Genomic DNA, 27,526 nt, shown 5'->3' with positions numbered 1-27,526 from the left:
AAATAAAAATGAAGTGATTCCCGGCTCATGGGAAAGTAACTTTCTCATGTTTCTTATGAAAAAAACTTTTCCATAAAACATGGAAATCATATTCCCATGGAAATACAACTTTCCCATCTCTCTCCTTTAAAAACTCCAACCAAATAAGAGGCATCTCATTACTTTCCCGTTGACCACACTTTCTCTCCTTTTCCCGCGAACCAAACGAGGTCTTCATGAAAAAGTCTTTCTCACGAGAAACATAAGAAAGTTACTTTTCTATGAGCTGGGAACCACTCAATTTTTAATTTTTCCGAAAAAGACCATTCAATATTAAAAAGGCATTAAAGACCTAATTTTTATTAAGAATATAATAGAAATTTTATATAACTTTTCCGGAAAAGTGAAGGGTCAACCAAACATAAACTCTTAAAATCTGTCATTTTTTCCATGTTAACCAAACATCTCAAAAGTACTTTCTTAGGCATCTTCTTCCTAAAAATCTGCTTTTCAAAAATCATCCTAGAAAAATGCTTCCCGCAAACTAGCCTTAAATGTGGGTCAGCATGTTGCCCTTCCAAGCACGTGCTCGACATGTGATCGATGATGTTAGTTTTGTTGGATCCCCTCGCCCCCAGCCCCTCACCCCATCAAAAAAGAAAAAAACAAGCACGCTCATTCAGGAGGCATTAAAAGAAACTAACATGGGTCAACAGGCTGGGCCAACCACACACACGTGCATGGCTTCTGGACATTCGGCACATGATCAGGGGCAGACTGAATTGAGAGCATCCCACGTGTCCAAGGAGGGCTCCAGGCTTGCTGACTGGGTGGCTTCTTCCTGGCCAATCATTCCTCATGTTTATGGACTACCACTGCAGACTACCCTCAACATCTTAGAGATAGAATATATTCTGATGCTGTTGGGTTTGTTTATTCTCGTCGCGTACGAGGTGTAAGCCCACTGCTTCACCAAATAACGAGAAAAAAAAAATGCCTTCTTCTCCCATAGGCTACCCATCACCATTCTCAGTAATGGCAAATATGAAACGATTCATTGATTCACAAGTTCATGCTCAATCCATCAATTACAGCCTTCAAAAAAAGGGCACCAACCAATCTATTGTTGCGATGGAGTCAACTAAATTATGTAGAATTGGTAATTTAATCACTTTCTCTAAGTGAGATTCTACACATTCCCTATGAGCATACAAAATATTATGAAGGAAATAGGAAGTGAGAGATTTGATTCAAATATATGCTCCTACAAAACAGCCTTCAATATTTAATGATACGCTGCTACTTCTTCCTTTAAATGTGTGAGGAGAGCTTCCATGCTCTTTGTGGAATGATCTGAACCATCTCTGACACGCACGCTTACCTGCACATTAGAAGGCAATTAGAAGCACACTGTTTATTTTGAATAACAATTTAGAATGTAGTATATATTCCTTGATCAATAAAAGAACTCTGTTCTCATCCAATGTTGCATCCCTGTGAAAGCAGCAGACAATATACAAACTTATTGGAACAGTCAACTCACACACTACGAGACCATCCAACCAAATGCCATCACAATAAGCGAACACAGTATACGTATTCTGTTGAAATTCAACTACTAAGCTTTTTCATGCTATGTGAACAGTTACCAAAGGAAGGTTGCAACAATAGCATCATCCCGCGATAACAGGCACACAACATTGACAGCATAATGGTGTTACAATGAGCATTATTTTTGCCTCAAAAAGTATTATTTCAGTTATTAATAATCAAAATAATCACCATTACAGCGGTTGAGCATCAACGTTATAATGGAAAATAGTGAGCAATAACAGAAATAATGTTGCTATCTCTCCAATCACCATTCGCTTGAGAAAAAATATTATTTTTTCAATCCACGCAAGCCCTTTTGGAGGGAAAACTGATGCAAAAACTTTGAATATACAAAAGAAACAATATTTTTTGATAAAAACAATATCTTATTTAAAGAAGCAGACTGGTGGTGATGGCCATTATTTGCATTATAACGGACCATTATAATGCTAAAGAATGCACTATATCTGCCATTATTTTTCCTGTAATTTTATATAACATAACGGAGAGGGCCCAAAACCATTAAAATGGCTGTTATACTGTAATAATGGCTGCTACTTTAGACTAGGTTGCCAAGTAATAGGGTGGGTACAGTCTGAGTATTTGACACAGGCACGAATGTACTATAGTCTATAAATCCAAATCAAAAGTTGTGAGGTAAAACCTGCCCAGTCTTTGCTTCCTCCTCACCAACAACTAATATATAGTTGTATTGCGCCAATTGGGCCTCTCGTACCTGTGGAGATTTAAATATATGATAATGCTCAGTTGATGTGAAAGACAATAACATCAACTAGAGTGACATATAATTATTTCATGATGAGTTTTTCATTATTCATGAGTTTCAAGAACATTAAAATAATTTCATATGACAAGCCATAGCATGGCAACATATGGTATCTTAAATAATAAATGCAAAAAAACGAGAATTATTAATAAAATTTGCCTCTCCCAATGAACACAAGAGAGTAACTCTAAGCAGATACTATGCATGGAGTGTCTATTATAAGAACTCGCTCTGGCAAATTATTGGTGATACTGGAACTATATTTCTGAGACCCATGTTCATCATTAAGCAACATATATTGCATAGGAGCAGGTGATATACAATCTCCATGTAAGCCCATGTGCACCGGCATTAATACCATGTCAAAGTTTTGTTATTACTTTAATGGTTTAGACTCATAACTTCTGCATCAACGAAAGTACAGGTACATGGAGCAAAACAATTACTATGATTATATGTGGTCATGATATGGTAGCCTGGAAATATAATCAAGGGCTGGGGAAACAAACTCAAACCAAAAAGCTAATGGTCTATGCACTTGTGCACGACATTGACGTCACTGATTTTCGTGAAAAAGGGCATGAACTGGAGTATGCTAAATGAGCATGGATGGTCTGTGTAACTGAAAACATGCAATTGTAAATAAGGAAGCATATTTGCTAACTATGTGAAAATATTCAAGGATATTTGCAGACACCATGTTAGCCAGCATAGAGATAATGAGATCGAGTAGATGACCAAGTGAAGGAACTATGTATTTCTCACATCAACTTACAATAACTATTAATTAGCATGTGATTGTTAAAAACTTTAAAGTTTTACAGACTTGAGTTTCCGTGAGGATGAAAGATTTCCACTAATATGAAGGCATGAAAAAGATCAGGAAAAGCAAATTATGCCTGCAATGCAAATCCTATATTTAGCCTTTATAAAAAAAGACAAAAGCAAAATCAGTTACCATCTTATCTACATTAAGCTGAATTATTACCAGCACTTTTTTTTTCTATTTCTTTCTACAAGAATATCAAGCCTTAAATGCTAAAAATCTGAAAGGACTAGCATTGAGAATCACAAATATGATAATATTATTAAATGACCTTCCACCATACATTTCTCCTTTGACAGATACAACCAGAGAGGAACATATGGCAATCTATGAGACTGTAAAAGCAATAACCTTGAAGTTTACAACCTTAATGATGATCATGGGGCTGGACTGTTGCCTAGGTTAAGCAACTATACATGCAAATGACAAACTGTTTCCTTCTGGAGGATGGAGGTGGCAACTTTCTTTACTTTGTCCCCGCCATAAAAGTTCAGTGGAGGTAAGGATACGAATGTCTCTTATCAGAGAAACATAATATACTAATTTTTCTGACACAAGATGAAAAATGTCTCACAGAAGATCACAGGTAAAGAACCTTAATAATTTTATCGATATGAGTAAAGCCTGTTCTACTTACAAGCCTTTTCAGAAAGATCTCTATTAGCAATTTAAAAAGAGATTTGCAGGAAAAAGAACCCACTTTGTTATCAGTTTTACAAATTAGTGCGAATTTTATTTTTATTTTGTTTTGCAGGAACGCCCAGGTTATGATGTTTTCAGATGCTTCTGCTCCTCCCTCACAAATACATTGCATTCAGCACTCAGCAAATATGTGCATTCAATATAACAAGCAACTTCATTCACTGTAAAAAAGAAAATGTGCATTCAATTCCATGATGTATCTGATTGGAGCACAAGCAAAAGCATCAAAAAATTTTAAAATTGGGCCATTCTTGCAAAGAAAAAGGACTAAATTTGCAAAATAGTAAATTTGCAAAATTCCCTTTAGAAATGTAACAATTGAAGAAATCTCGAATACTAATAATCCAAGTTCAACAAGTCCAAATGCACAAAAACTTTATGATCAACCATAAAGCTGCGCTTGCTAATCATATGTATGCATATGTTATCCTGGTCCATTCTTATCTCAAACAGCCCCTAGAATTGGTCAACCTAACCATTCCCAATTCAGACTAACATAGACAACAACAATTAGAGATCAGGGTTGCAGCATATACAGTCAAGCACCTCATATTAATGCTAGTTAGTGTAAAGAGACGCTTAATTTCAGCATTTATGGTGATAATAACCAACAAGCCTTAATATACTTCCTTGCATTCAAGTATCCAAAATCAACAGGCATAAAATAACAAAGGAGAAATAATTAATGGGCAAATAAATAGCAAACCTTTTTCTGGATCTTTCTATCTGTTATGTCAGCATCAACATAATATCCAGCCTGATGTATCTGGTCACGTACCTATAATAGCAAAAAAAATTGATAAATAATAAGAAAGTCCATATAATGTTAATGATAGATGAAATGGATATAATTTTTTTTTTGGTTACCAAGAAAATGAAAAGAGAAAGAAAGAGAGGAATTTTCTGTTTTATTGTAGAAGATAACTCGTAAGGCAGATGGTGCATGTCAAAAGAAAAAACTACAAGAAATAGGAAGAAGAAAGACAGAGAGAGCAGAGGCAGGGAGTGAGAAGGAAGCAATTCATCCGCAAAGCAAATACTTGAGAAACAAAGGTTATAGTCACTCCCATATTTACAAAATCAAACACTATAAGAGAGCAGACAAAAAAACTTGAGCATCCAGTTTAGAGGATCACACATATATAGAATAAAACAAAAGGTTGCAACAACACAATATTATATAACATGGCATGAAAAAATGCTCAAAAGCTAGACTGGCCTCATCAGGCATTTGGACATGAAATTTTAATAAATTCTATTTTTGTTACATGCTTACAACAGAAATAACTCTTCCAAAATGATAGTTGCAATTTACAGGTATTTATCTTCCCAACAAAGTAATATTGTGGACAATTAAGAAACATGGAACTTTATTTTCATGTCAAGGATTTTGTAAACTTTGAATCATATAATGAACAGTTGACATGTGCTGCAAGTAAGAGTTACACTTAACAACAGAAAATTAAAAAAAAAAATCTGAAGAAAGAGTTCTATTCAGCATTCTCATTTTTAGAAAATGCAAGATGTAGCAGTTGCCACAAGGCTTTAGCAGATATCTTTTAAAGTTTTTTCTTTGCATTATATTGCAGATAAATCAAGCTTAAAGTGAAGTGAATTATTCAACAAACTCAAAATTCTCTCCTACCAAGTTGGCCAGGAAAAGGATAAAACTGGGAAGCTTTTCAATTAATATAAGTCATCAGAATCAGCAGTTTGCCATACATTACAGAATTTCTTGTTTAATGTTAATACAGTTTAAACAATTAAAACCAATTTGAAAACATCCAAATATGGTGAAAAGACATTGGCACAACTTCCAATCTCCAATACAAAAAAGTTGGTTAGATTTTTGTGGTACACATAAGAATCTAAGACTAAAATGGAAAAGAAAAACAAACTAAAAGCTAGGAAAAGCTACAGATGCCAAGGCAGTCCTCAACCAGGCATGTTCAAAGAAGTTCTCAAACAGTAATGGTGACTTCAATTATGATGATAATAGCAGTAAGAAGACGTTACAGCAAGGTTACATCCCACCAATCTTCAAAATACCAAATATAAGTTTCTAGTACAACCTGCTGGAATCAAATAGAGGTCTTTACAGGAATGAGCATCTATGCTAATGTTTTTTTACCTGTTTTGCATAATCTTCAGATTTTTCGCTTACATTACAAACAATCGCTTGGCGAGGGTTAAGCCAGAAGGGCCATTTTCCTTTATAATGTTCCAAAAGGATAGCAAACATCCGTTCGACAGAACCTAGGATAGCCCTATGTATCATCACAGGTCTTTCCATTTTCTTTTCATCTTCTGCCGAATATGATAATTTGAAACGAAGTGGAAGCTGGAAGTCCAACTGCAATAAGACATCCATAAGTTGACAAGCAGAAAAATATTTTGTCATAAGCCATAACATGTATCCTATGACTTGGTACCTGTAGAGTGGCACATTGAAATTTTCTCTTTAGGGCATCAAAAACACCAATATCAATTTTTGGTCCATAAAATGCACCATCTCCTTCATTGATCTGCATGCAAATGTTATAACCAAGTAGGTACAGAAATACTACCACTTGGCGCCTAATATCTGATCATAACTGTAGAGTTACAATAGGATATGTGCAATGAAAGTGGAAGTTGTTATGAGATGATGCATATTCGATACAAAGAATGACCATATATGGCACTACTATTCAGATCTCCTATTTCAACAACTGAAGAATCATGAGTTTTATTTTAATTTTTTTCCGAGTCATAAAAATCCAAAGAGAAATACAACAAATGAGAACTGAGAATAGACAAGTTACAGGACTTGTAAGATGAACAAAGTAGTGAAATACAGATGGCCATACAAATACAAGAACCTCTAATGACTTCAGGTGATATTTTACATTAATATTACATGATCCTTTATACTTGTGGTAGTTTGAAGTTCCATTATCTCTTACCATGCCTATGTATTCTAGTGAAAAATCTAATAAATCAATATTGCTAAAACAAGGACTGGGTCAGGAGAACAGAAACCAAAATTCTCAGATTAATGAACACATCGAACATATAGAAAGTAAATCCTAACAGTTGACCTGCATCCAACCTGAGCACAAAATATTTATTAGTTCCAAGCTTGGGAACAACTCAACAAAGTCAAAGGGTACTTGCAAATAGAGAATTTTTAGTGACTAGACTGGTAATGCATAAAGAGTGCCTGGCAGTGAGTTCAAACTAACTAGATACTGAAAAGCAAGCATCCCCCAAATGAAGGACTGAAAATTTAGCAGCAATAAGAAAAACTATATGGCAGTAAGATACGCCAGTAGTCCAAACAGCTGTACATTAGCAACTTACAAATTTAATACTCTAAACAGATAAAAGGTGCATATCTAGCAAACATGCACAGTCGATCGGATAGAATATCAAAAATGCGTACTGCAGCAATAAAAATAGAACTAGGTAGATCTAAGGAAAGCATTGACAATTCACAACCCTCAATAATTTAAAAAGGAGACAACTTATTTGATATTCATCACCTTCAGATACATATATGGCGTTAAACTATGGAATTTTGTTTCTGTAAGAGGTGAGGTCCAAACTGTGATTGGACAAATTTGACAAGACATGTACGTCAAAAATCAGACAGTTCCTCAATATGTTATTTGACAAAAGGACACCCTTGTCAGAATAAATGACTTCATACAAAGAAATGAAGACAGCTGAAGATTTGAGTGAACAATATGTTGCAAATAGAAGAAATTTTTCTTGCAAGTGACAGGAGAACAAGGAGAGTTTCTTTAGTTAACAGGAAAAGTATGCTGCCAATGAAACTAAAATTAAAAAGAATATGGATAGAATCACATTGAAGGAGATGAAAAATAACAGTTTCATTTTCTATGCAGGGTTTGTGGAGTGTATATAACATGTTTTGACGCCTTTGCAAAGAGCATAGCTATTGCAATTATTTCGAGCAGGTTCCTGGTAAAGCTTGCAGTGGAGGGAAACTGCATAAATACATGCAAGAAAATAAAATTCAAAAATGTTCAACACAATTATATTGCTTCATCATTAACACAGAAACATTGAATATTTATATAAAAAAAAAAGCAAGTCCGTCCAGTTTTCAACTTTTAGTGAATGCAACATATTCCAAATTGGGCATGAGGAACCAAAATCACCTCTTACAACTACAATATAGAAAGAATGACAAAAAAAGAACCTTTTGGATTTTGGATTTTTTCTTCGTAAGGGAAATATAGAAGATTTCATAATTTAAAAAAGAAAAACTCGTAGCAGTTCTGATATAAGTACCAGCCATGGCCTCCCGAATTCATTGAGAGCATCAGAGAGAGCAGCCTCAGCTTTGTCCCATGTTTCTATGTCCCCCAGGTATTTCTCTGGCCGCTACAATTTAGAAACACAACATAAATAAAATGCAGAGTTCTTTATTCATTCAGTCAATGGTAAAACACATTGAAAGGAGTGACATAATATATTAATTACCAGTCTGACATATAAATATCAAAGAGAAGGGCTATAAACTGCCATGAACTGTTACAGAATAGGAAAAAGGAAAATCCAGAATCATGATAAGACAATTGGGTTCAACCACAATGCCCATGGCCCCATGCTTTACCCAAAAACACACACACACACACACACACACACACAATGCCCATGCTAATAAAGCTAAGGGCTGCAACAAGCAACATAAACAGGATGTCTGGAGGAAAAAAAAAATCAATTTTAACTTAGTGATATCAGTGATATGTTTCTTGCATGGAAAGGGAAAATCTAAGTTTTGATCTGTTTGGTTTGCTCAAAAATATGATGAGTTAAGGGAGATAAAAAACAATATCATAACTTCAACTTAGTGATATCACGAATATGTTTCTTTCAGTGGAAAAGGAAAATCTAGTTTTCGATACGTTTGGTTTGCCAGAAAATTTTACGAGTTGAGGAAGACAAATTTGCTAATCCCTTAAGTTCAAAATCTCTTTCTCTGGCATTTCTTTCTAGAGAACGAGAAGTCAAACTTTCCAGCAAACATCGAAACACTTTTTCATTATTTAAGTATTTCCTGCAAAACAGATAATCAGAAAAGGCTTTTCTAGGGAAAACTAGTTTCTAAGGTTCGTTTTGTTGCAACCAGATCATGGGGGCTGCATACAACAACTATTATTTTCCTTTCTTTAAGGTAAAATGGTTAACATCCTCAAAGGTTAATTATCAAGTATAGCAAATGCTAAACTCTAGTAAGGGTTTCAGTACCTAAAAAACAATAATACATTGGACAGATGTATATGAAAATAACAGGGTTAGCAAATCTGTAATATCAAATAGCATAGAGATAAGACCAAGAAGCATAGGCAAATCTGCACCATGAACCAAAGAAAATGATTTAAAATCAGCTGTATATTTCCTAGTTAAAAGGTGATATTTTTTCTAGCAAAAAAGGGTGATATATGCAGAAAATAAGAAAAAGTAATTTACCGTAGATAACTCCAACTCGAAAGTAAATCCAAATATGCCATATGTGTAACTAATAAATTCTAAAACGCTTTTGACCTCGTCTTTGATCTGTAGTCATAGGGAAACAAGATCAACCTTAGATGAGAGTAAAATTACTAACAAGGCTCGAGAATATTTTCATTAAGAATACAAATCAGCCAAATAGATTAGAAAATAAGACAGCTTATAACAACAAATGATGTAACTGATGCGGCAATAGAGGCAAAAATGCTAGTCAGCATGACTTCTTATGAATGTGAGAACTGTGATGATGCCATTAATTATATTTCATCTGTTATGATTGAATATGTCAAACTTCCCATTCAACCATGAAATAAAATTGTATTTCATATAGGCAACATGTTACTCATTACTACGAAGCATAAAACAAAAAGTAGGAGAGGACACCATCTTTTAATACAATTAAAGCAGCAAGATGTACCAAAACCATAACCCAGGAGCCTCACCACCACGTCGTGAGAGTGTAACTCAATCAAATCCACAACATTATTTTACAATAAGTTACTAAACAGACATGTCAGCCACCTTTTTCGTGCAGGTTGGGGAAATGACATCAGTTTTATTGAAACAACAAGTGCAAAATAAGTAAAAGTTTGCAGTTCATGAAAACAAAACTGAAGAAACTTTGTTGACATTATGACACAATGTAACAAAGAATCATCAGCCAAAAACAGGTAAATCAGTAACTAATAAAATTTAATCAATTCAAGGAACATCATAATTGATCTTTTATATACTGTTAAGATTTTAAAATCCGGTAACCACGTGAATGTGCAAAACATAATTACTATGGTGAAATGCCTAGACCTAACATACTATGGTTCCGTTACTCTCTTTTTTTGAACACAGTAAGATACATTATCCTGATTATAAATCTTTGCATGTCTCATATATAGTTCTATAGCAAATGCAAGCATACAAAAGATAATAGTAAGAAGAGAACTCCAGGTCAAGAACTGCACATTAAAGTGACCATACAATATGTAGACATTATTGCCATTTTAACAATAAAATCCGAGATTATGAGTAGTTAGGCACAGGAAAAAACCTAAAAATACAAGTACATACTCATCTTAACTACAGTAAAGTTTTCCATTTTTCAAAAACAGAAAAAGAAAGAAGTTGTAATGGATCGCTGTTCTCCGTTGTTAATGCTGTGTAAGTACCCCAGATATATGGGATCAGAACTATCAAAAGGTTAACTGCAGATCAATCCAAATACATTTCCAAAGATTCTAAAGAAGCTAGAACATGGCATATTAGAATATAAATAGCTTCATAAGAATTATCCAGACTGAACCACATTGCTTCTTTTCCTTATATTTCTTACTTGACAAAATTACACAATCCCCAGACACAAGAGTTACTGATAATTATTATAAACCAGTGGTAGGGCTATTAAATCTTTAATTTCCTAGATATGAATTAGTTGATCTTGTAATGCATGTAATGCACTGAGGCATTGGGATATTCTTCATTCTTCATATAAATCAATTTCAACTAACCTGGCTTTCCCTGCAAAATATATGAGCATCATCCTGCAAGAAAACAAGCATGTTGAAATATGCCAAAGGCTTGGGAGCAAGTAAAAAACTAAGAATTTTAAGCAAAAAAAATAAAAGAACAAAATCACAGAGGTGAATACAGAGATGATACCTGCTGAAATCTTCTAACACGTGTTAAACCAGTTAGTGCACCACTAAGTTCATTCCTGTGCAGCACTCCAAAATCTGCCAGCCGAAGAGGTAATTCTGCAAACCAAATCCAAATAATCAAATGTTCACATAGTGGGAAGGATTTTCTAGAAACCTGGAAAACACTAAATACAAATGAATTTTTTAGATTAAGAGTAAAAAAATTCTTACAAAATTTAATGTTTAATAAACATTTGATCTTTGAGGATCTCTTGGATAACTAATAGTAGCTGTTTGGTTGAAGATAAAACCTCTGATATTTCTTGAAGCTATATTTGGATGCACATCAATCATGGTCGGCGGAATTGTCCCGAACCGAGCAGTTCGGGGCATACCGAGCTATACCGGCAGCAGACTGAGACGGTTTCAACAACCAAAACGAAAGTCGTTGGGAGAGAAGGAAAGAGAGAAAAAGAGAGAGCAAGCAAGGGAGGAAGGGAGAGGGAAAGGGAGAGAAAGGAAGAGAGAGGAAAATCGCGAAATAAAAAAGTGATCCCCTCTAGGACCTCTGTTTCGAATGAAACAGGGGACCTGGGGCAAAGCCCCTCCTCCGCACGGGTTGCCGGCCTCTACCACCCTCCTCTCTCCCTCCCTCTCTCCCCCTTCCTCTCTCTCTTTTTCTCTCCCGTTCTCCCTCTCTCCCACCTTCTCTACTGTGTCGGTACAGGCTTGGCACATATTGGTAAAGGGGCGTATCGACCCGAGCCGCCGGGCAACCAATCCGAGCCCTGGTCCCAGCACAGCAAACCTTGACATCAATTATAACCACAATCATAAACGTAAGCCTCACTCCAAATTCTAAAGTCAACTTTGTATATCATTCTTTGCAAAATTATTCTCAATAATGGCCACAAACCATTGTTACTGCATTCTTTATGCAAATCTCTTCTTTGTTATTCAAAGTCATCTTCTCAATATATGATCTTGAGTTTTTACACAAATCCAACCCCCACAGCTTATAAAAGCCACCCCGGATCATTAGTATATCCTAAATAGGTTTTATCCTTCTCGATTTTACCAAGCATCTGCCTCAGCATTCTCATCTCTATCATTTCATCTGCCTTCTTATGTCTTTCTCTATTGCCCAACATTATGGACCATACAAATCTTTTGTATTTAATATCATCTGACAAAACTTCCCTCAAGTGTCCAAAGGATTGTATCAACCATAATAGCCCAAAGTACCTCATGTTTCATAATTAGCCTATAAATCAATTTTATACATCTTAATTTTTCTCTTTAATGTTTACATATAATAGGTCCAATTTTTTAAAAAGAAATATGGCCATACTATGATCTCTCATAGCTGTCTTTTTGTATGGTCACCTTGCTTATGTACCTTTCTTAGTTCAATTAATTTTTGGCCCTTGTTCTTCGACTGCTTGATCAGCACTTACCATTTAGTTAGACCTAGTCTCATCATTTAAGATTATGCCAAAAGCAAATAACAAACAACATGGAGCCTTCTCTATAACATCAGATGTACATTCGTCTATGACAACCGTACAGAAATATCAGCTTACTTTTGACCCTTGATGTGGTTTCATACTTTCATTATGCATGTAGATTCATTAATCTTGCTGCATAGACTTTTAATGCCTCTCGTGGCTTCTCATATGTGCCCATTACACTCTGAATATACCTGTCCGCATGGTCTTCATGCCTCCAAATTATTTCTCATGGACCCCCTAACATATGGCTTTTCAAGTCAATAAAGAATGCAACTGATTCTTCCTTCTTTAAAAAAACTTCCAACAATTGCCTAAGGAAGAAAATATACCACCATAGATAACTTTCCTAGCAAAAAAAAAAAAGCATGGCTAGAAGAAATTATATTTTTTCATAATCTTCTTTTTCCATCATCCTATCCTAGTAGCAAGGTTTGAAATCTCAACCATACAGTATTGTCTCAACCTTGTATCACATGTCGTATTATATGTGGGGGGTATCATCCAGTTTGGCGGACAATGAGTAGTTAAAGGGGGTGTGCTGCATCTTGTTCCATACTTGTATGCAAACAATACAAGACACATTTCACAAAATGTGAACCTTCCCTAGAACATTGTATCGTGGCTCACACATTTGAACCCGAGATACTTGGTGCAAATTCACGCATCATCTTTACTTTTATGAAAACTTAGGAGCATACTTCTTCAATCAATACTACTTTCATAAATGTCATGACTCAATGATCCTAATGAATAAGCTACTTTATCAGCCTGACCAAATTCATCTTAATATTCCATAATTTGATTGGTATTCAATATGCCACTAAGGACTTACCCTTTCTCATCATTTCTAGATCCATCTCTACTTGAGGTATTCAAATGAAACTATGGAAATCGTGCCAACTCCCTAACTAACTCATTCCTATAAATTCTGGTAAAGTTCTTTTTCAGTTGTTGCAGAAAGCAATCTTCCACCTTTATCTAATCATACCATTTGCCACAAACCATTTGTCACAACAGAAGGTGGTAGTAAGAGTAGTAGTTTCACTTTTCATGCATCTAACCCTAGCCAACTTGTAGTGAGTGAGTGTGTGTGTGTGTAGGATATATACGTGGTTGTGTGAGTAATTAGTCTTTTGCTCATTGTAAACTTGTAATTAAAAGGTAACAAATATGGATTGGCATCAATAGCTACGTAACATGTTGATCGAGAAATGTATAATTTGATACTAGGAAAGGAGACAAAAAACAAACCATCAATCAAAAAGCTACCACAATCCAAATAACACAGAAAAATATTACAGTAAACAACCTAAATATTACTTAATTAGTAGGAAAGTGAATCATCATTCTTGTATATATAAAGTAAATAATACAACTACAGTGACATAACTAATTTCTATTAACTGCTTTTTCACACAGAAATCAAGGATTTTCCATGCAAGCACTTAGCATGTTACGGTTCTAAAGAAATGAGTTCAAAGATTCAAAAAAAACACTTTCCAAACACCCTTCTCTAACATCAAAACACAGAAGAAAAATTTTAGATCTTAAAATCTTAACCCTTTTGCATTAAAGTTACATATAGTTTTTACACAAGAAAATATGTTCCAATAACATTTTTAAATACAGAAATTTGAATAACAAAAGGAAAAAATATTTAAAAAATTATCACTTATTAAAAGTCACTCAGACTGAAAATTGCATATTGCAAATAGCCTGAGCACATGACATTGTTGATTGGTTATTCCCTTATCATCAGAAAGAGAAATTTTGATTTGTTAGGCAAATAAGGTCATACACCAGCAACATAGTACAAGCCATTTCACTTAATGCAATGAGAAGAAAAAAAATTGCTATCATATCAATATGCCGTTGTGCCTATGGAAACAATGCAGCTAGGATCTAGTCTAGCAAACACTAATCATCAAGCCAAAAGTAGTTGGCACATTGACAATAATTTGACAACAGTGCTTCAACCATCGCTCAAGGTATTTGTCTGCATAAGTTGTGGAACATAAAAAGTACATGAGATGACCTAAACTGCTGAACTATTGAAAATACTGATTCATATAATTATATAGAAAGCAGCTGACCTCTATATGACCGAACCCTGTGCTCAAACATTAAACAGTGGCCAGGGCAATTCATTGGCTTAAGTCCAAATTCTTGTTTCTCTACCTGCATTTGACAAATTAAGTCTAACAAATTAGATGAAATGTGAACCAGGTAGCACACCATTGCGTACATACACATAGATATGGATGTACGTACGCATGGAGATGCATACAGATATAGAAAAACATATATATGCCCGCGCGCGCGCACATAAACATGTACATATATGTATATAGGTCTATGTAAATATGTATGTGTGTGCATGTATAATCATAAACTTCATAATATCCAGCATGGATAGTCAGAGTTTGGACTATTATGAAGTCCACACCCTAACAAAGCAGTGAACAAGGGCATCGTAACATGATCAAACAGCTCTTGAAGAACATATTACCTCAAAAACAAACATGTTCTCTTTGTAGTTCGCAGCATGCCCTGACGTTTCCCATAGTTGCATGTTGTACATATTTGGTGTCAACACCTGACAACCAAGTAAAACAAAAGGGACATTAAGAATCCAGCAACCAACTTACAAACTTATGTATCAGTTAGTACTTAGTAGAGATAGAAAATTAACCTCTTGGTAGCCTCTGTCCCTATACTGTACTCGCAGAAACTCTATTAACTTGTTATAAATTCTAGTCCCATGTGGCAGGAAGAAGCAACTCCCAGGACTGATTTTTTTCCAGAAAAAAGAATGTTATATGCCAGCAACAGCGAGGTACCATGGATGAAAAATTCAAGTTTGTGCTACCTAAGGGGATGGAAAAAGAAAAGCTCTTGATTCTGTCCCAGTAATCTGTGGTCGCGTTTCTTTGCTTCCTCTAACTGGGTGAGATATTCCTATAAAGGGAAAGGTTAAAAAAGATTAACACAATAAAAAATCATAAATATGTTTCAAGTGTGATGTCATGAGGGAGGAAGAAAGCATAGAAATTTAAAGGTTACAATTCCCCTCTTTACAAGAACAAGAATCAACCAGAAATCCATCCAAGTCAGGTCGACAGAGCTGCAGAATTCTTCTCGATACTCGTGCCCCATTAACAGAAAATATAAATGTAAAATATGAATGAAATTACTGTTTTGCAAGCTAGATCTAAATATTAAACAATGATTTATTGTTCAAAGCAACATATGCTTCAAAAAAAGTAAGCCACAAGTATTAAGAAAACAAAATCACAAGGGAGTGACAAGCTAAAAAAACATAATAACGTAAGAACTACAGAAAGATGTCATGATTAAACATAAGGAGGAAGTGAACATGCTGATTTTCTACTTTGGTTAGTTGACTAGTCCTTGTTCAACAACAAAAGACAGACTTATATAAAGTTTAAATAGATGACCAATATTCTTTGTGCATTTTTTGTTTGCTAAGAATGTATTTATACCCCTGTATCTTTATTAATGATTGACAGTGTCAGTCAAAACAGTAAGTGAAATCTCTAAATTCAATTTGGGAAACTTTCAAAAATGTTCAACAAGTTCAATGTCTGACTAAATTTTAATGCACAAGTATCCTAGGCAACATTTTGGCATTGTTTGTGCAATGAAAGCATGATACTAGCTGATTCAGCAGTTAAGGCACAACTACAGATGCAGCAGTTCAAGGTTCAATCTTCTGCCTGGGAGTACAGTTAGCAGAAAAAAGGGGGAAGAATAGGAGAATTGCTTCTTCTTTTTTTCTGGTTGGGGTGGGTTTTTTTTTTTTTTTTTTTTTTTTTTTTTGTGGGGGGGGGGGGGGGGTGTTGTTGGAGCAAAAGCGAAAGATGCATGAAGACCTTCAATTAAATGTGGTTTGACTGTATGAGAGGAAGAACGATGGCTGAGATGATTCCCATCTGATTTAATTCTTAACATCTACTCAATTTGATAAATGCACTCCCACTTTTGACTCGTGTTCTTCTCTTGCCTCTCTTAGAATGCAGGCTAAACCAAAAGGAGGATGGATATATTAAACATGGGAGTATCTTTAGCATTCCAGATGTGGAGATGTTTGGAGTCTGTCATCCGACCACGGAGCTTGCCAGATAATCTTAAAGATACTACAGACTCAAAATAAAACCAAGACTATCATATATACTCAAATAGAAGAACAAAAATGAGTATATGATGAGGAAGCAGGATAGAAAAAAAGAGCCTTTTGACAATCCCAGCATGACAAGCTTTATGAGGAGTTATACCTTGAGACGTTTAGAATCAGGAAAGGAAATCCCATAAACTCTTTGCAGGCTTTCACGATCCGATTTTCCCCTCCAATAGGATGATGAAGCCTGAACATTCAAATTTTAGCATTGCAAAGTGCAAACCAACTGCAAAATGCAGTTATTTAAATAATTACATTTCAGGACATAAATAATCACCTTTAAACAAGCAAATGCTTTTACAAAAGCAGTGTTTGGAATATGTGGTCCACGACAAAGGTCAACTAAAGGACCACATCTATAAACTGTGATGGTCTTGTCCTCAGGCAACTCATTTATAATTTCCACCTGCATAAAGTTGGCAGTTTCACCACATACAGTTATGCCAAATTGCAAAAGAACAAAAAAAAAATCTAAATGAGCATGAATAATTTGACCAAAGAATTTTCGCAATAGAATATTGCTTCAAAGTTCAAATATGGAACTTGGTATCAACAAGCAAACATTACATGCCCCTTTTTTTGTCTCCAAAGTCCAACATCAATGGGTAAATTGTGATGTTAAGAAAGATTGACAACTTAGAATGTACCACAACTATCAAATGGCAAAAATATCAACTGTCACTTGCCTTAAACTTATTTTCTGAAAACATTTCAAGAGCCTGTTCTCTGGACACTTCAATTCGCTCAAAAGGTTGCTTTTCCTGCAAGAAGAATTTGTAATAAAATATTATTTATCTATGTAGAGAACTATCAATGACATATATAATTTTACTAGTGAATTCAGTTTAGAAAAAATATTGTACATGTTAGCAGGTCAACCATCTGATACAACTAAAAAAGTTCTTTTAAATTTTAATCATGTGAGCCAAGATTCCTAGCAGTAATTGGACCTTATTTGCTGCAATAACTTGCAATTACTGTGGCTATTGACCTAATATCATTAGCTCCTACTAGATCATCTATGTTATCTCATAGACCTGCTTGTCACCAACATTTCACTAACTATATTGGCACTTGTACACTCTTTTGTAGTGTGGTCAAGAATCATATTGTCTCATCCAAGTGTTCTAGTGCAAAGGCCTCATGTTTACAGCGTAAAGCAGTAAAGAAATCTAAATATCCAAGTACAGTGATGTCCAACCTTTGTCTATGCAGTGACACTGATGATGAACATGAGTAGAAACCACTCTTAAATACAAACATCCCATATTATGTCCAAAACAGCCCTTAAGATATCAGAGTCCCACTTCATGGATTTTTCATTATTCTTCTATTAGTCAAATATGATCAAATTTTATTTCCATTACAACATTTTCTTGACACAAGAGTCCAAGTGAGTTCTGAGTTCAAGGTGAGAAGTTATGGTCACTTAACCCTGCCAAGAGGCCCTGAGCTAGACTTTGTAGAAAGCACCATAGAATTTTCTATAGTCATTTTTTGTGACTAACCAGCCTTACTGAGAGCAGCACCAAACATGGTCTGCCCCATGTTACAATATTATACTGCGATCAAACTAATACACGAAAGGTGTTGGAAAAGGAATGGAAACTGTTTGATTGGATCTCAGAATGTAACCTATCTAAAAATTGGTTTTTTTCCCAAGAAAATATTGTAATAATGATATCCTGGCACCGTTTCTTCACGCATCAGACGAATGTAGTTTCCAATATAACCAAACTGTCACAACCTGTTTGCATCTAATATTACTTCTCTTGTCCCATATAAATACTTTCATATCCAAAAGGCACCTATAAATAGACCTATCCTCCCATGGCCTGCATGTATGACTGAGAAAAGCCCAAGAACATGAACTATCTAAGTCAAGCTTGACTAACACAAAACCCATTATAAAGTAAACATGAAAATGTCCAACAAAGTGTAGCATTGCATGCCCGTGTGATTGCCATCCAGTAGAAATGCTTCTCTCTCTCATGCCCATGCTCACTCTTGAAAGCTTCTCTTTTTGAAAAGAACTTTGCTTTCTGTGTGTTTTCTTTAAACTAGATCTGTACATCCTTTGCACATGAATTAACTGATGTTTTAATGATACAAATTACGGGATTGGAATTGTGCACGGAACAAAGAGAGGAAAGAGGATTCGTTCTCTTCTCTCTCTAGGTGCAAGCACCAAGGCACGCCTTTTGTGCAGGCCCCATTATTAGAAAAAATGGGAGGCTTCACCAGAGTCTGGCTTCAACCTAGAGGAGTTCACATTAGATAAAGTAGATAAATTCTGCATCTTCCCTTTTACATCTTAGCACATTATTTTTTCTTTCTCCATGATTTTTGCTTCTCCCTTCTTATTTGAGATTGATTCTCTGAACCTCTTAATATCCATCATATTTTGCATCCCAAAGTACATCATCATGTAGGATAGCGCGCCTTAATGAAGTTTTCAGAACTCCTCAAATTTTTTTTCTTTTGCAAAAGTTTGTTAAATTTAGAAGGGGTGATATCTTTACCTTTACCTTTCTAACCAACAAAATTGAGCGCACAGCTTGTATCATAGGTCGATTTATAAAAATCGTATTAGATTAAATCTACTAGACAGGATTCAGTCTACAGCTTCGCCCTTTTCTCTTCATTAACTTGTTATGCATAAAGGATAAGCCTAGAGGAACATTAGGATAAGGCAGAGATCATATGTCGAGCAAAATCTCCCAAAGTGATTAATCTGAACATCAAGGCCATCTCATAGGGCATACAACATAAAGGACCACTGGTCTCAAATCACGGTTAGAACATGGATCAAGATCACTTAACTGCCAGCATAGACTCTGGCACTTGGTACCAAGCCAATCCTTAAACTTACAAAATTATCCTACTCTTACAAACCCTTACTTCTCAATGAAAGTTTGACCAGCAGTTTCATAACATGTTTTTTATTGTGGGAGATTCTTAGTTCATTATCCACCTTTATGGTTTGCTGGGCATACAGCCTGCTTATCAGTGTGATAGGTCCTCTATAAGTGGGACACTTTAATCGAATGAAGCACATGGACAACGAAGTCTGGGGGACAGGGGCACTGCATTGGAATCACAATCTAAAATTTTTTTGGATACTGGTACTCACTCTTTTAGATGGTTTGCAGTAATACCAAAAACATAAAATAGGAAGAGCAATTGCTCTGCCAATTCCCAATGTGCCTCTTCTACTCATCAGCTTCCATTCCTACATGGTGATACTAATAGATAAAGTGATTGAGCGACCAAACGAGCCTTACTTTAGAGGAGTATAGGAGATAGTCTCTCATTTTTTTGTATTGGACATGCATCCTTATGACATCAGTGTACTTTTTCCATTCTCCGTAAGAAATCATGGATGGATTGTATATGTTGGGCCTTATTTGTGGTAGCTAAGGCAAACAGCCCCCTTGCTACTATGATAGAGAGCTGTCTGCTTGTTGCCAATCCAAGCCTGTTTGCCTTTCTTTTGAATTGTCCTTTTGAAGAGCAGGGGACGAACATAAAAAGTAGAAAGCATGATATCTTGCTCAGAGTCCTTAAATCTATGTGCATATACTTTGTTTTATATTGTGATAAAATTATTGCAATATCTGTAACTGTAACTTTTGCTCACCAACTTTCAGTTGCTAAACTAATTCAATGTGTAGGAAGAATACCCATTTTGACTTCTTACAAGTGATTAAAACAGAAATGATTCCAAATATGTGTCTGGTCCTCAACACTCATTATTAATAAATGCTACATTGATGCTTTCTTATTGCTTAACAAATATTTCAATATGGCAAAAAGGTAACTTACAAAAGCACATTGCTGACTTGTAATGCTCAACAGCATAAGTGAAAACATTCGAGGAATAAAAGAGTGAAAAATATAAATTCAAGGAACAATTGCAATTCGTAATCACCTATATGTGTCTACATATCATAACAAAATGTTTACATTTGCAAGACATAAACCAGACAAATGCACGATCTGACCAAGCACGCATAGCAGAAGTTTGTAAAGAACAATACTACAAAGCATGCCCAGAAGTGTCCTATATATGTACTTAATTTTCATAATCTTTTTTTAATAGAATATATTTTTCATAGCTTTGCTTTCTTGGAACAAAATTTTTCTAACACACACAAAATCATGTTCACTAGGGATGGCAAATAATCTGCTTTGAAATTGAAACCTTAAACCTTGTTATTTGCAAGCGGACGCTATTAATTCCTTGGATACATTCTTTTCTACTTTCTAGCATCGAATTAACACTATTTTCATCTTCAACTAGAGTTAAACATGAAGTTATAGGGCTATCATGAAGGATAATCTAATGCATTAGTGTAATGTTACCTTGATTATTTATGTAAACATGATCAACTAATGCATGTGAATGCCTCTAGAAATATCACAACTGACAAATAAAATTGTCACAGACCCTTCCTAGAGAGCTTTCCATTATTAATAATTGAAAATAGGGATCGCTCTATATACAAGTAACAAGATCAAGCACTATCAGAATGCATGGAAAGTTTTTGGACACAACATGGAAATTGGGAGTAATATTGGGGTAAAAATCATACCGCAGCAGCTTTGCTTGCACGAGATTTGATTTGATCAAAATACTCCTCATTCAAGGTCAAGTCATCATAGAATGCATCATAGTAGAAACCCTGCAAATGGTCTAGATCAAATCATATGTTCACATAAACATGCCAAAGTCAGCTAAACATGAATGTGAGGTAGATTTCAATATTAATTTTTACCATCTTGAGATCGAAAGTTTATAAGCAAAGAGTACGCATGCAGATACATCAATATGGTGCTCATAACAAAAGGCAAATTGAAGCATCCACCAGTAATACCATATAATAAAGTCACTATAATTTGAAAAAAAATGTGCAACCATCATATAAGCTATAAATGTTTAGGACGGAATCAAACACCATCCATATTGGATCCATTTAATATAGTAGTCAAGATTTTGGCCCATAATATACAAATAGAGAAGACAAAGTCATGTTGGATACAATTCCATTCTCTTTTTTGAACTATTTTAGCAGTAATTTCTTACTTGGATCCATAATTTCTGACCTAGACACTAAAACATGGATCGCGACCATATCTACTATATCAGATCTTTTTCAATCATGTTTGAGTTACAGTCACTTTGATCCATACGCAACTAAGCATTAACCAGCAATGGCCAGAATCTAGATCCGTACAACTGCAAGACAAGGTTTTGTTCATAAAAGATCAAGGAATGATTAGAATGTTCAAAATGTTCATGCGGAATGAAATAGAATTACAACAAATGTAGCAGAATAAAGCCTGAACAGATTTTTCGGTTAATGCAAATTCCATGAATTTCTTTTACCATGTAATCCTAATATTAAGTAAATTACCCTCTGACTCTTGTTTTATTTCTCGTTCGAGACCAGTCTTTGATTGCTCGTGTAACAGCCCTGGCTCAATACGAACACTCAATGTCCCTTGAAATCTGGAAAAACCATGGGGCAAAGAAGATAAATCTCTTATTTGCCATGCACCAAATAAGTTGGATGTTAAGTATTTCTCACATCCTCTATAGGTTCTGTCGTAAAATGAGTTGTTCCCATCTAAAACAGTGCCATTTCCTTTTTTTTCTTTCATAACTTATGCAGGGCTGATGCACTTATAATGAAAATTTGGAGGAAAACACATAAGGATGTTAAATGAGATGCAAAATGATATAATTACCAGTTTAGGCATGAATTTAAAATTAAAAAAAAAATTATAAAATATGTAATTCATGCTAGAAGAAAACATGAACAACTGTACTCCAGCTTACAAAATCTGTATATTTAAATTGATGGTATTTAAGTTAATAAAGGTTGGCATGTCACCTTTTACAGAATTTAGTAGTGTAAAACCAGCTTGACTAAAAAAGAGGTGGTTTAAAACATTAAAAAAAGTCGGGAAGATCTCAGAATTCAGTAAAACGGACTAGTTGGGGCAATTGCCATCAAGGGAAGGATTCTAGAGACACACGGACGAGGCATCAAAGTCATTACTAGCAGTCTGTATTTCAGCTATCTATAATTCGGCAACCTATACAAAGTTATGGTAATGACAACAATATAAGCAAGTCTGCCACAAATTAGATATCCTTATTCCACCTGCACACATCAAACTTATGTGGGCTATGCTTGTGGATAAAGAAGATTTTGACGATGCATGTATGGAAATACTAATAACTAATTATTCCTCTTTGCCAATTTCTTTAACTAAGCACTGATAATTTACTCAGGCAATCTTTTTAATGTTGCAATATACTGTCACAGATTCTACCAACTCTTATTTGTGAAAAACAAATTTGGGGCAAGTAGCAACATGACAACAAGCATAGGATCAGTCTAGCGATAAACTTCAGAGAGACAAAGGATACTGCAGGTAATATGACCAACATGTCAAGATCTATTATCTCATTACCTCCCCTCTAGTAGTACATGGCCCAATGCACAGCTTGCAACCAAATTCCATCTCAACAGACTGCCATTAAAAGAGCAGTAGTCAAATTTAGTAAAAGAACACCTAAAAGTAAACAGATTGCTTATGAACCTGAAGGGTCAGAATGAACATAAGGATGCTGGAGATAAATAAATTTCAAAAGAAAATAAAAGAAAAGAACTATGACTAAGAACATGAAAAAACATTAGACTGGGCAGTTTCATGTTTTATTACTACAGCAGAAGTATAAAAGAAGGAAGTTGCATCTCTAACATGAAAGCACCTGTCCAAGAATGTGGGCACTGGAATGCCAAAAGGTATCACGCCCTTCATTGCTGTCAAACTTAAACAACTTCAGCTCACAATCTCCCTCTAGTGGCCTTGTCATATCCCAAAGAGTTCCATTTACCTTAAGACAAAAAAAAAAAAAAAAAAAATCAGAAGAACTTTTCAACCGGCACGTTAGCGGAATCTCTTTTTTGTGAGCATAGAAAAGCAACAGCTGGGAAATTCTATAGAAGAATTCTTTAATGAACATTTTAAAATTCCTATGTTTCAGTTGATTGTCTATCTCAAAAACAATATTCTTTTGCATATTCTTTGCTCTGTAACTCTCATGAAATCAATCAATCTACCTTTTTAGCTTAGAAAAACCGTATACCGTGATTCCAAAGACAGCCAAAACTAGACGATATGATTGGTACCATGCCATTCTAGCATGAAATTGGCACCAATACAAGTGCTAGGATACCGAAACAATTGTACTGGTACATACCGGCCATACTGGTGCATACTGGCGATCATATCAGCTGTACCAGTGGGTAATGACGGTTTTCACTTTTCAATTTTAGAAATATGTTATTTTCGGTCTGTTACCGTAGCAATGCCATACCCTTCCGATGGAAAATTATGGGGTTTGGTTCGTATTTAAAACCTTGCAATATACTATTACAAGAAACAAGATTTTCAAACCTGTTAGATGTGGAAAAATGAGGCATAACATCAAGGGAAAAATATAATTACCAAGAAAAGAATACTTCTATTTGATGTCAGAGATCTATGGATTGAAATTTTGCTATATGTAGCTAAGAGGTGATTTTAAGTTACAACCAAAGAAATAGTTATTAAGCAAGTTTAGTGATGAAAAAGCAGAACAAACTCGTATAATGCATTCACATTGTTTAGCCGCAGGTAGCAGCATCTGCAGTAAGTATAAAAATTAGAATGAGCAGATTGACCAATGAAAAAGCAATTCACGTGGGTAAAAGTGCCTGAAAAGCCATTTATGTCATTAATAAAGTGACCTTTAGTGGTGAAATGTCAAGTGCTAAGTCAGTTCATGATTATTCATCCATTTATATGTTAGCATGTGATGTCACTAAGGATCTCAGTCTGCATAGTAGGATAACCAAGCCATCAATTTTGGGCAGACAGAAGATGGCTTGTTAGTTAGGATTTTTCAGCTTTTCACTATCTTCCATGCAGGCATTCTCCCATCAAAAGAAGCCCATCGAGGAATCTAAAGCCAGTATGACAACATGTAAAATATAAAAAGTGATGTAATGAATCAAATACGTACTTGAGCTATCAAAGCACTTGCAGCCAAGCCACTTGAAATTCCCTGAGCAATGTCAATGGGTGATGTCATCCACTTTTTGCCCTCCTTGGTTGTCCCATCGGGCAATGTTATTCTAGAATGCGATATATATATGCAAAAAATGTAAAAAGTGAAATGCAGTTTTCAGACAAAAACAATGTCCATATGAAAACGTATATCATTAATAATTGAAGTATAATGGCTGATATCAGCACCGTTAAGTTTGTGAGATGAAATATTAAAAGGTGCTCGGTGTCAAATTCTCAAATGTCTGAAAAAAATTCGCAAGTTCTCCCAGCAATTTTTTTATCAAATTCAGCCATATTGCCTTAAAAAATCGTTCAAGCAATATGCTTTGGTTTCTATAGATATGAAGGTTTCATAGGCTGCACATTGTTGAGAAATATCGTTGACAATCACACTTGGATAGTTGAATGAAATGACTGCCACGAGCAAAGCTACGTCTAATACTGTCGAGAGTTTTAGGCCAAATTTTTCGCTTAAGACCATCTTTAACTCCCAAGCAATTAATAAGTTACAGAACATGAGATGAAATCTAACAATTCTAACATTATAACAACTTCTGGTTTTCTTTAACGTGCAGCCACAAACGGTTAATAGAATAACAAGTGAATTTTCCCATTCTCATAGCAATTCTAAAGAAAAACTTCATAGTTGCATTGGCACGAAATAGGACATCCTGTCCACTCAAAACAGTTGCCAATTACTTAATAAATAAAATTAGTCACACCAGGGTATCCTCTATACACTAAGCCAAAGATTGCCTATTCTGACCCCCTTCACTATGGAAAGTCACAGGTACTTTGCCCGCCCCACCCCTACCCTGCAAAACTATTAGCCCTAACTTAAATCTTGTTAAACTTTTTAACACCCCTTCACATCTTCAACTTCCAATTGCCCATGTGAACTGTAAAAGGCCGAAGTCACTGTAAAAGAATAGATACTTGTATGTCACCAAGAAATAAAGAACACAAAAGACAGTTGAGTATCATAATCTTTAATCACCATGTTTGAGATAAAAACCTAGCACCATTCTCTGCCAATGTAACAGAAAAGGATTAGGACAGGACAAGATAAATCAATTGGATGCTCCCGTCCAATTTCAAAGAGCCCAGAATCAATCCAACCAATTTATTTGTATTATTAACCACAACAAAGCAGTGAACCTAACTCATAATTCATCATTTCTGACCTAACAAGAACACTTGGAATCCCAGCACACGAACTCAAAGAATCATAGACTACACATCTAAGCTCTTAAAATATCTGGATTAAACTAAACAATAAAACGGCAAAAGAATATAAAGAACTCGCATTCAAGCCAGAGATGGAGGTAGGCATACCGAAAAGAAGAGTTACTTTTAACCACATCAAAACCAATGCAACCAACTCATTCATCTTATTAACCACATCAAAGCAAAGAATCCAAGTCATGATCCACCATCCCTGACCTAACCAAGATTGTTCAAAAATACCAGTTCTTGGAATACCGGTATACGAACTCAAAGAATCTAAGATCTCGAAGTATGTGAATTGAAAATAAACAACAAAAAAGGGTAAAAAAAAAAAATTAAAGAACTCGCATTAAATCCAGATATGGAGGTACGCATCCAACGAAGAGAAGACTTACTTTATGGGTTCCCCGCTGATTTTCTGGCGTTCGGCGAGTTGCTGGGCCTGGATGGACTCGAACATCCGGATGCGCTTCTCGATGATGGCCTCGAGGTAGGCATCGTCTTTGGAGGCCTTGGGCTTGGCCTTGCCCTTCACCTCGCCGGCGCGGCTCTCTCCCATGGCGGACGCCGGCGGTGGCGAGAGGACGGCGGAGAGGAAGCGAGGAGGGGTGGCGAGGGGCGGAGGAGCGAAGAAGGGTCGCGGGACGGAGACCAACCGGCGGAGGCAATGGAGCATAAAACTTAGCTTGAGAAGGGCGCAGAGGCGGCGGCGGAGTTCCTTTTATTGGGTTTCCAGGGTGCGAGTAGGTCATTGGCATCAACGCACTCCCCATTTTCTATTGGCCTGATCGACGGGTTTCACTCGTTACGCTACTACTGTGGGTAAGGAAAGTTGTCGGTTTAGGAATATGGGGTTTATTTATCAATTTTATGTTCAAAAACCATAACGGAAAAATTCAATAAATAGGGGGAAGTCGGAGGTGTCCTCGGAAAGCCCTGCATGGTTGTTGCATTGGATTCGAGCAAATGGCAATTCTGTTATTAGCCTGTCTAAACTTTATATTATAAACGGAGAGAAATAGTGGATGGATTTTTTTCTCATATTTATTCATGAAAAAAATGGAATAAATATAAGAAGCACTAACTAAAAGTAATGGCCATTACTTTATCATGAAAATTAAATAGGTATGAATGGGCTTGTTTCACGGAGTGCAAATATTATTCTGTTGTGAGTTTTTTATTGTCAAAGATTTATAATCATCTGTTAAAAATGCTCATTCTTCTTTACATTTAATCAAACCACAAGTAGCATTTAATCAATCGACAAAATCATAAGTGGCCATCAAATAATCCTTCATCCTCATAAGTTAGTTAAAATACAGATATTACGTAGTTTGTTAGTTTGATGTGACTACGACCATCGAAATACCCTATACTCTCAATTTGTTGATGGAATTCCCATCATGTAATATTAACATCAAA

At 35.5% G+C, this 27,526-nt stretch overlaps 1 protein-coding gene across 3 annotated transcripts; it reads right to left on the bottom strand.

Annotated features, from left to right (window-relative positions):
• Window positions 1-1,012: 1,012 nt before the first annotated feature.
• Window positions 1,013-26,975, bottom strand: LOC103715984 (Threonyl-tRNA synthetase). Of its 3 annotated transcripts, none has more exons than XR_015975329.2 (21): window positions 26,500-26,892; window positions 24,831-24,942; window positions 23,535-23,660; window positions 23,234-23,293; window positions 21,346-21,435; window positions 17,437-17,511; window positions 17,028-17,156; window positions 16,848-16,937; window positions 15,422-15,510; window positions 15,245-15,341; window positions 15,062-15,148; window positions 14,646-14,730; window positions 11,064-11,158; window positions 10,913-10,945; window positions 9,369-9,455; window positions 8,187-8,279; window positions 6,320-7,879; window positions 6,019-6,240; window positions 4,594-4,665; window positions 2,237-2,308; window positions 1,013-1,360 (listed from the first exon to the last, which is right to left on the bottom strand). XR_015975329.2 is itself a non-coding variant. In XM_008803800.6 (21 exons), the coding sequence occupies exons 1-21, from the start codon at window positions 26,778-26,780 to the stop codon at window positions 1,265-1,267; spliced, it is 2,184 nt and encodes a 727-aa protein (XP_008802022.2). In that variant the 5' UTR covers window positions 26,781-26,901; the 3' UTR covers window positions 1,013-1,264. The 3 variants fall into 3 exon arrangements, 2 of the variants coding, with proteins under 2 accessions (XP_008802022.2, XP_088572062.2); XM_008803800.6 differs by having other exon boundaries at window positions 6,320-6,412; window positions 26,500-26,901; XM_088715936.2 differs by lacking the exon at window positions 24,831-24,942 and having other exon boundaries at window positions 6,320-6,412; window positions 26,500-26,975.
• Between the last annotated feature and the right edge of the window lie 551 nt (window positions 26,976-27,526).

The sequence above is a fragment of the Phoenix dactylifera genome, chromosome 2 (assembly GCF_051530095.1).
Source record: "Phoenix dactylifera cultivar Ajwa chromosome 2, Ajwa_hap1_PhDact_Kaust_v1.1, whole genome shotgun sequence".
In the NCBI taxonomy this organism is placed as follows: Eukaryota; Viridiplantae; Streptophyta; class Magnoliopsida; order Arecales; family Arecaceae; genus Phoenix; species Phoenix dactylifera.
Note: the sequence above shows the minus strand (reverse complement) of the source record. Positions and strands in the feature narration are given on the sequence as shown.

Coding starts and splice junctions, on each gene's coding strand:
- LOC103715984 (XM_008803800.6), bottom strand. CDS start 26,780: ATGCTCCATTGCCTCCGCCGGTTGGTCTCCGTCCCGCGACCCTTCTTC. Junction 15,342..15,421: donor TTCTTTTTCCATCCCCTTAG/GTAGCACAAACT, acceptor GAAAAAAATCAG/TCCTGGGAGTTGCTTCTTCC. Junction 15,149..15,244: donor GGGACAGAGGCTACCAAGAG/GTTAATTTTCTA, acceptor CTTGGTTGTCAG/GTGTTGACACCAAATATGTA.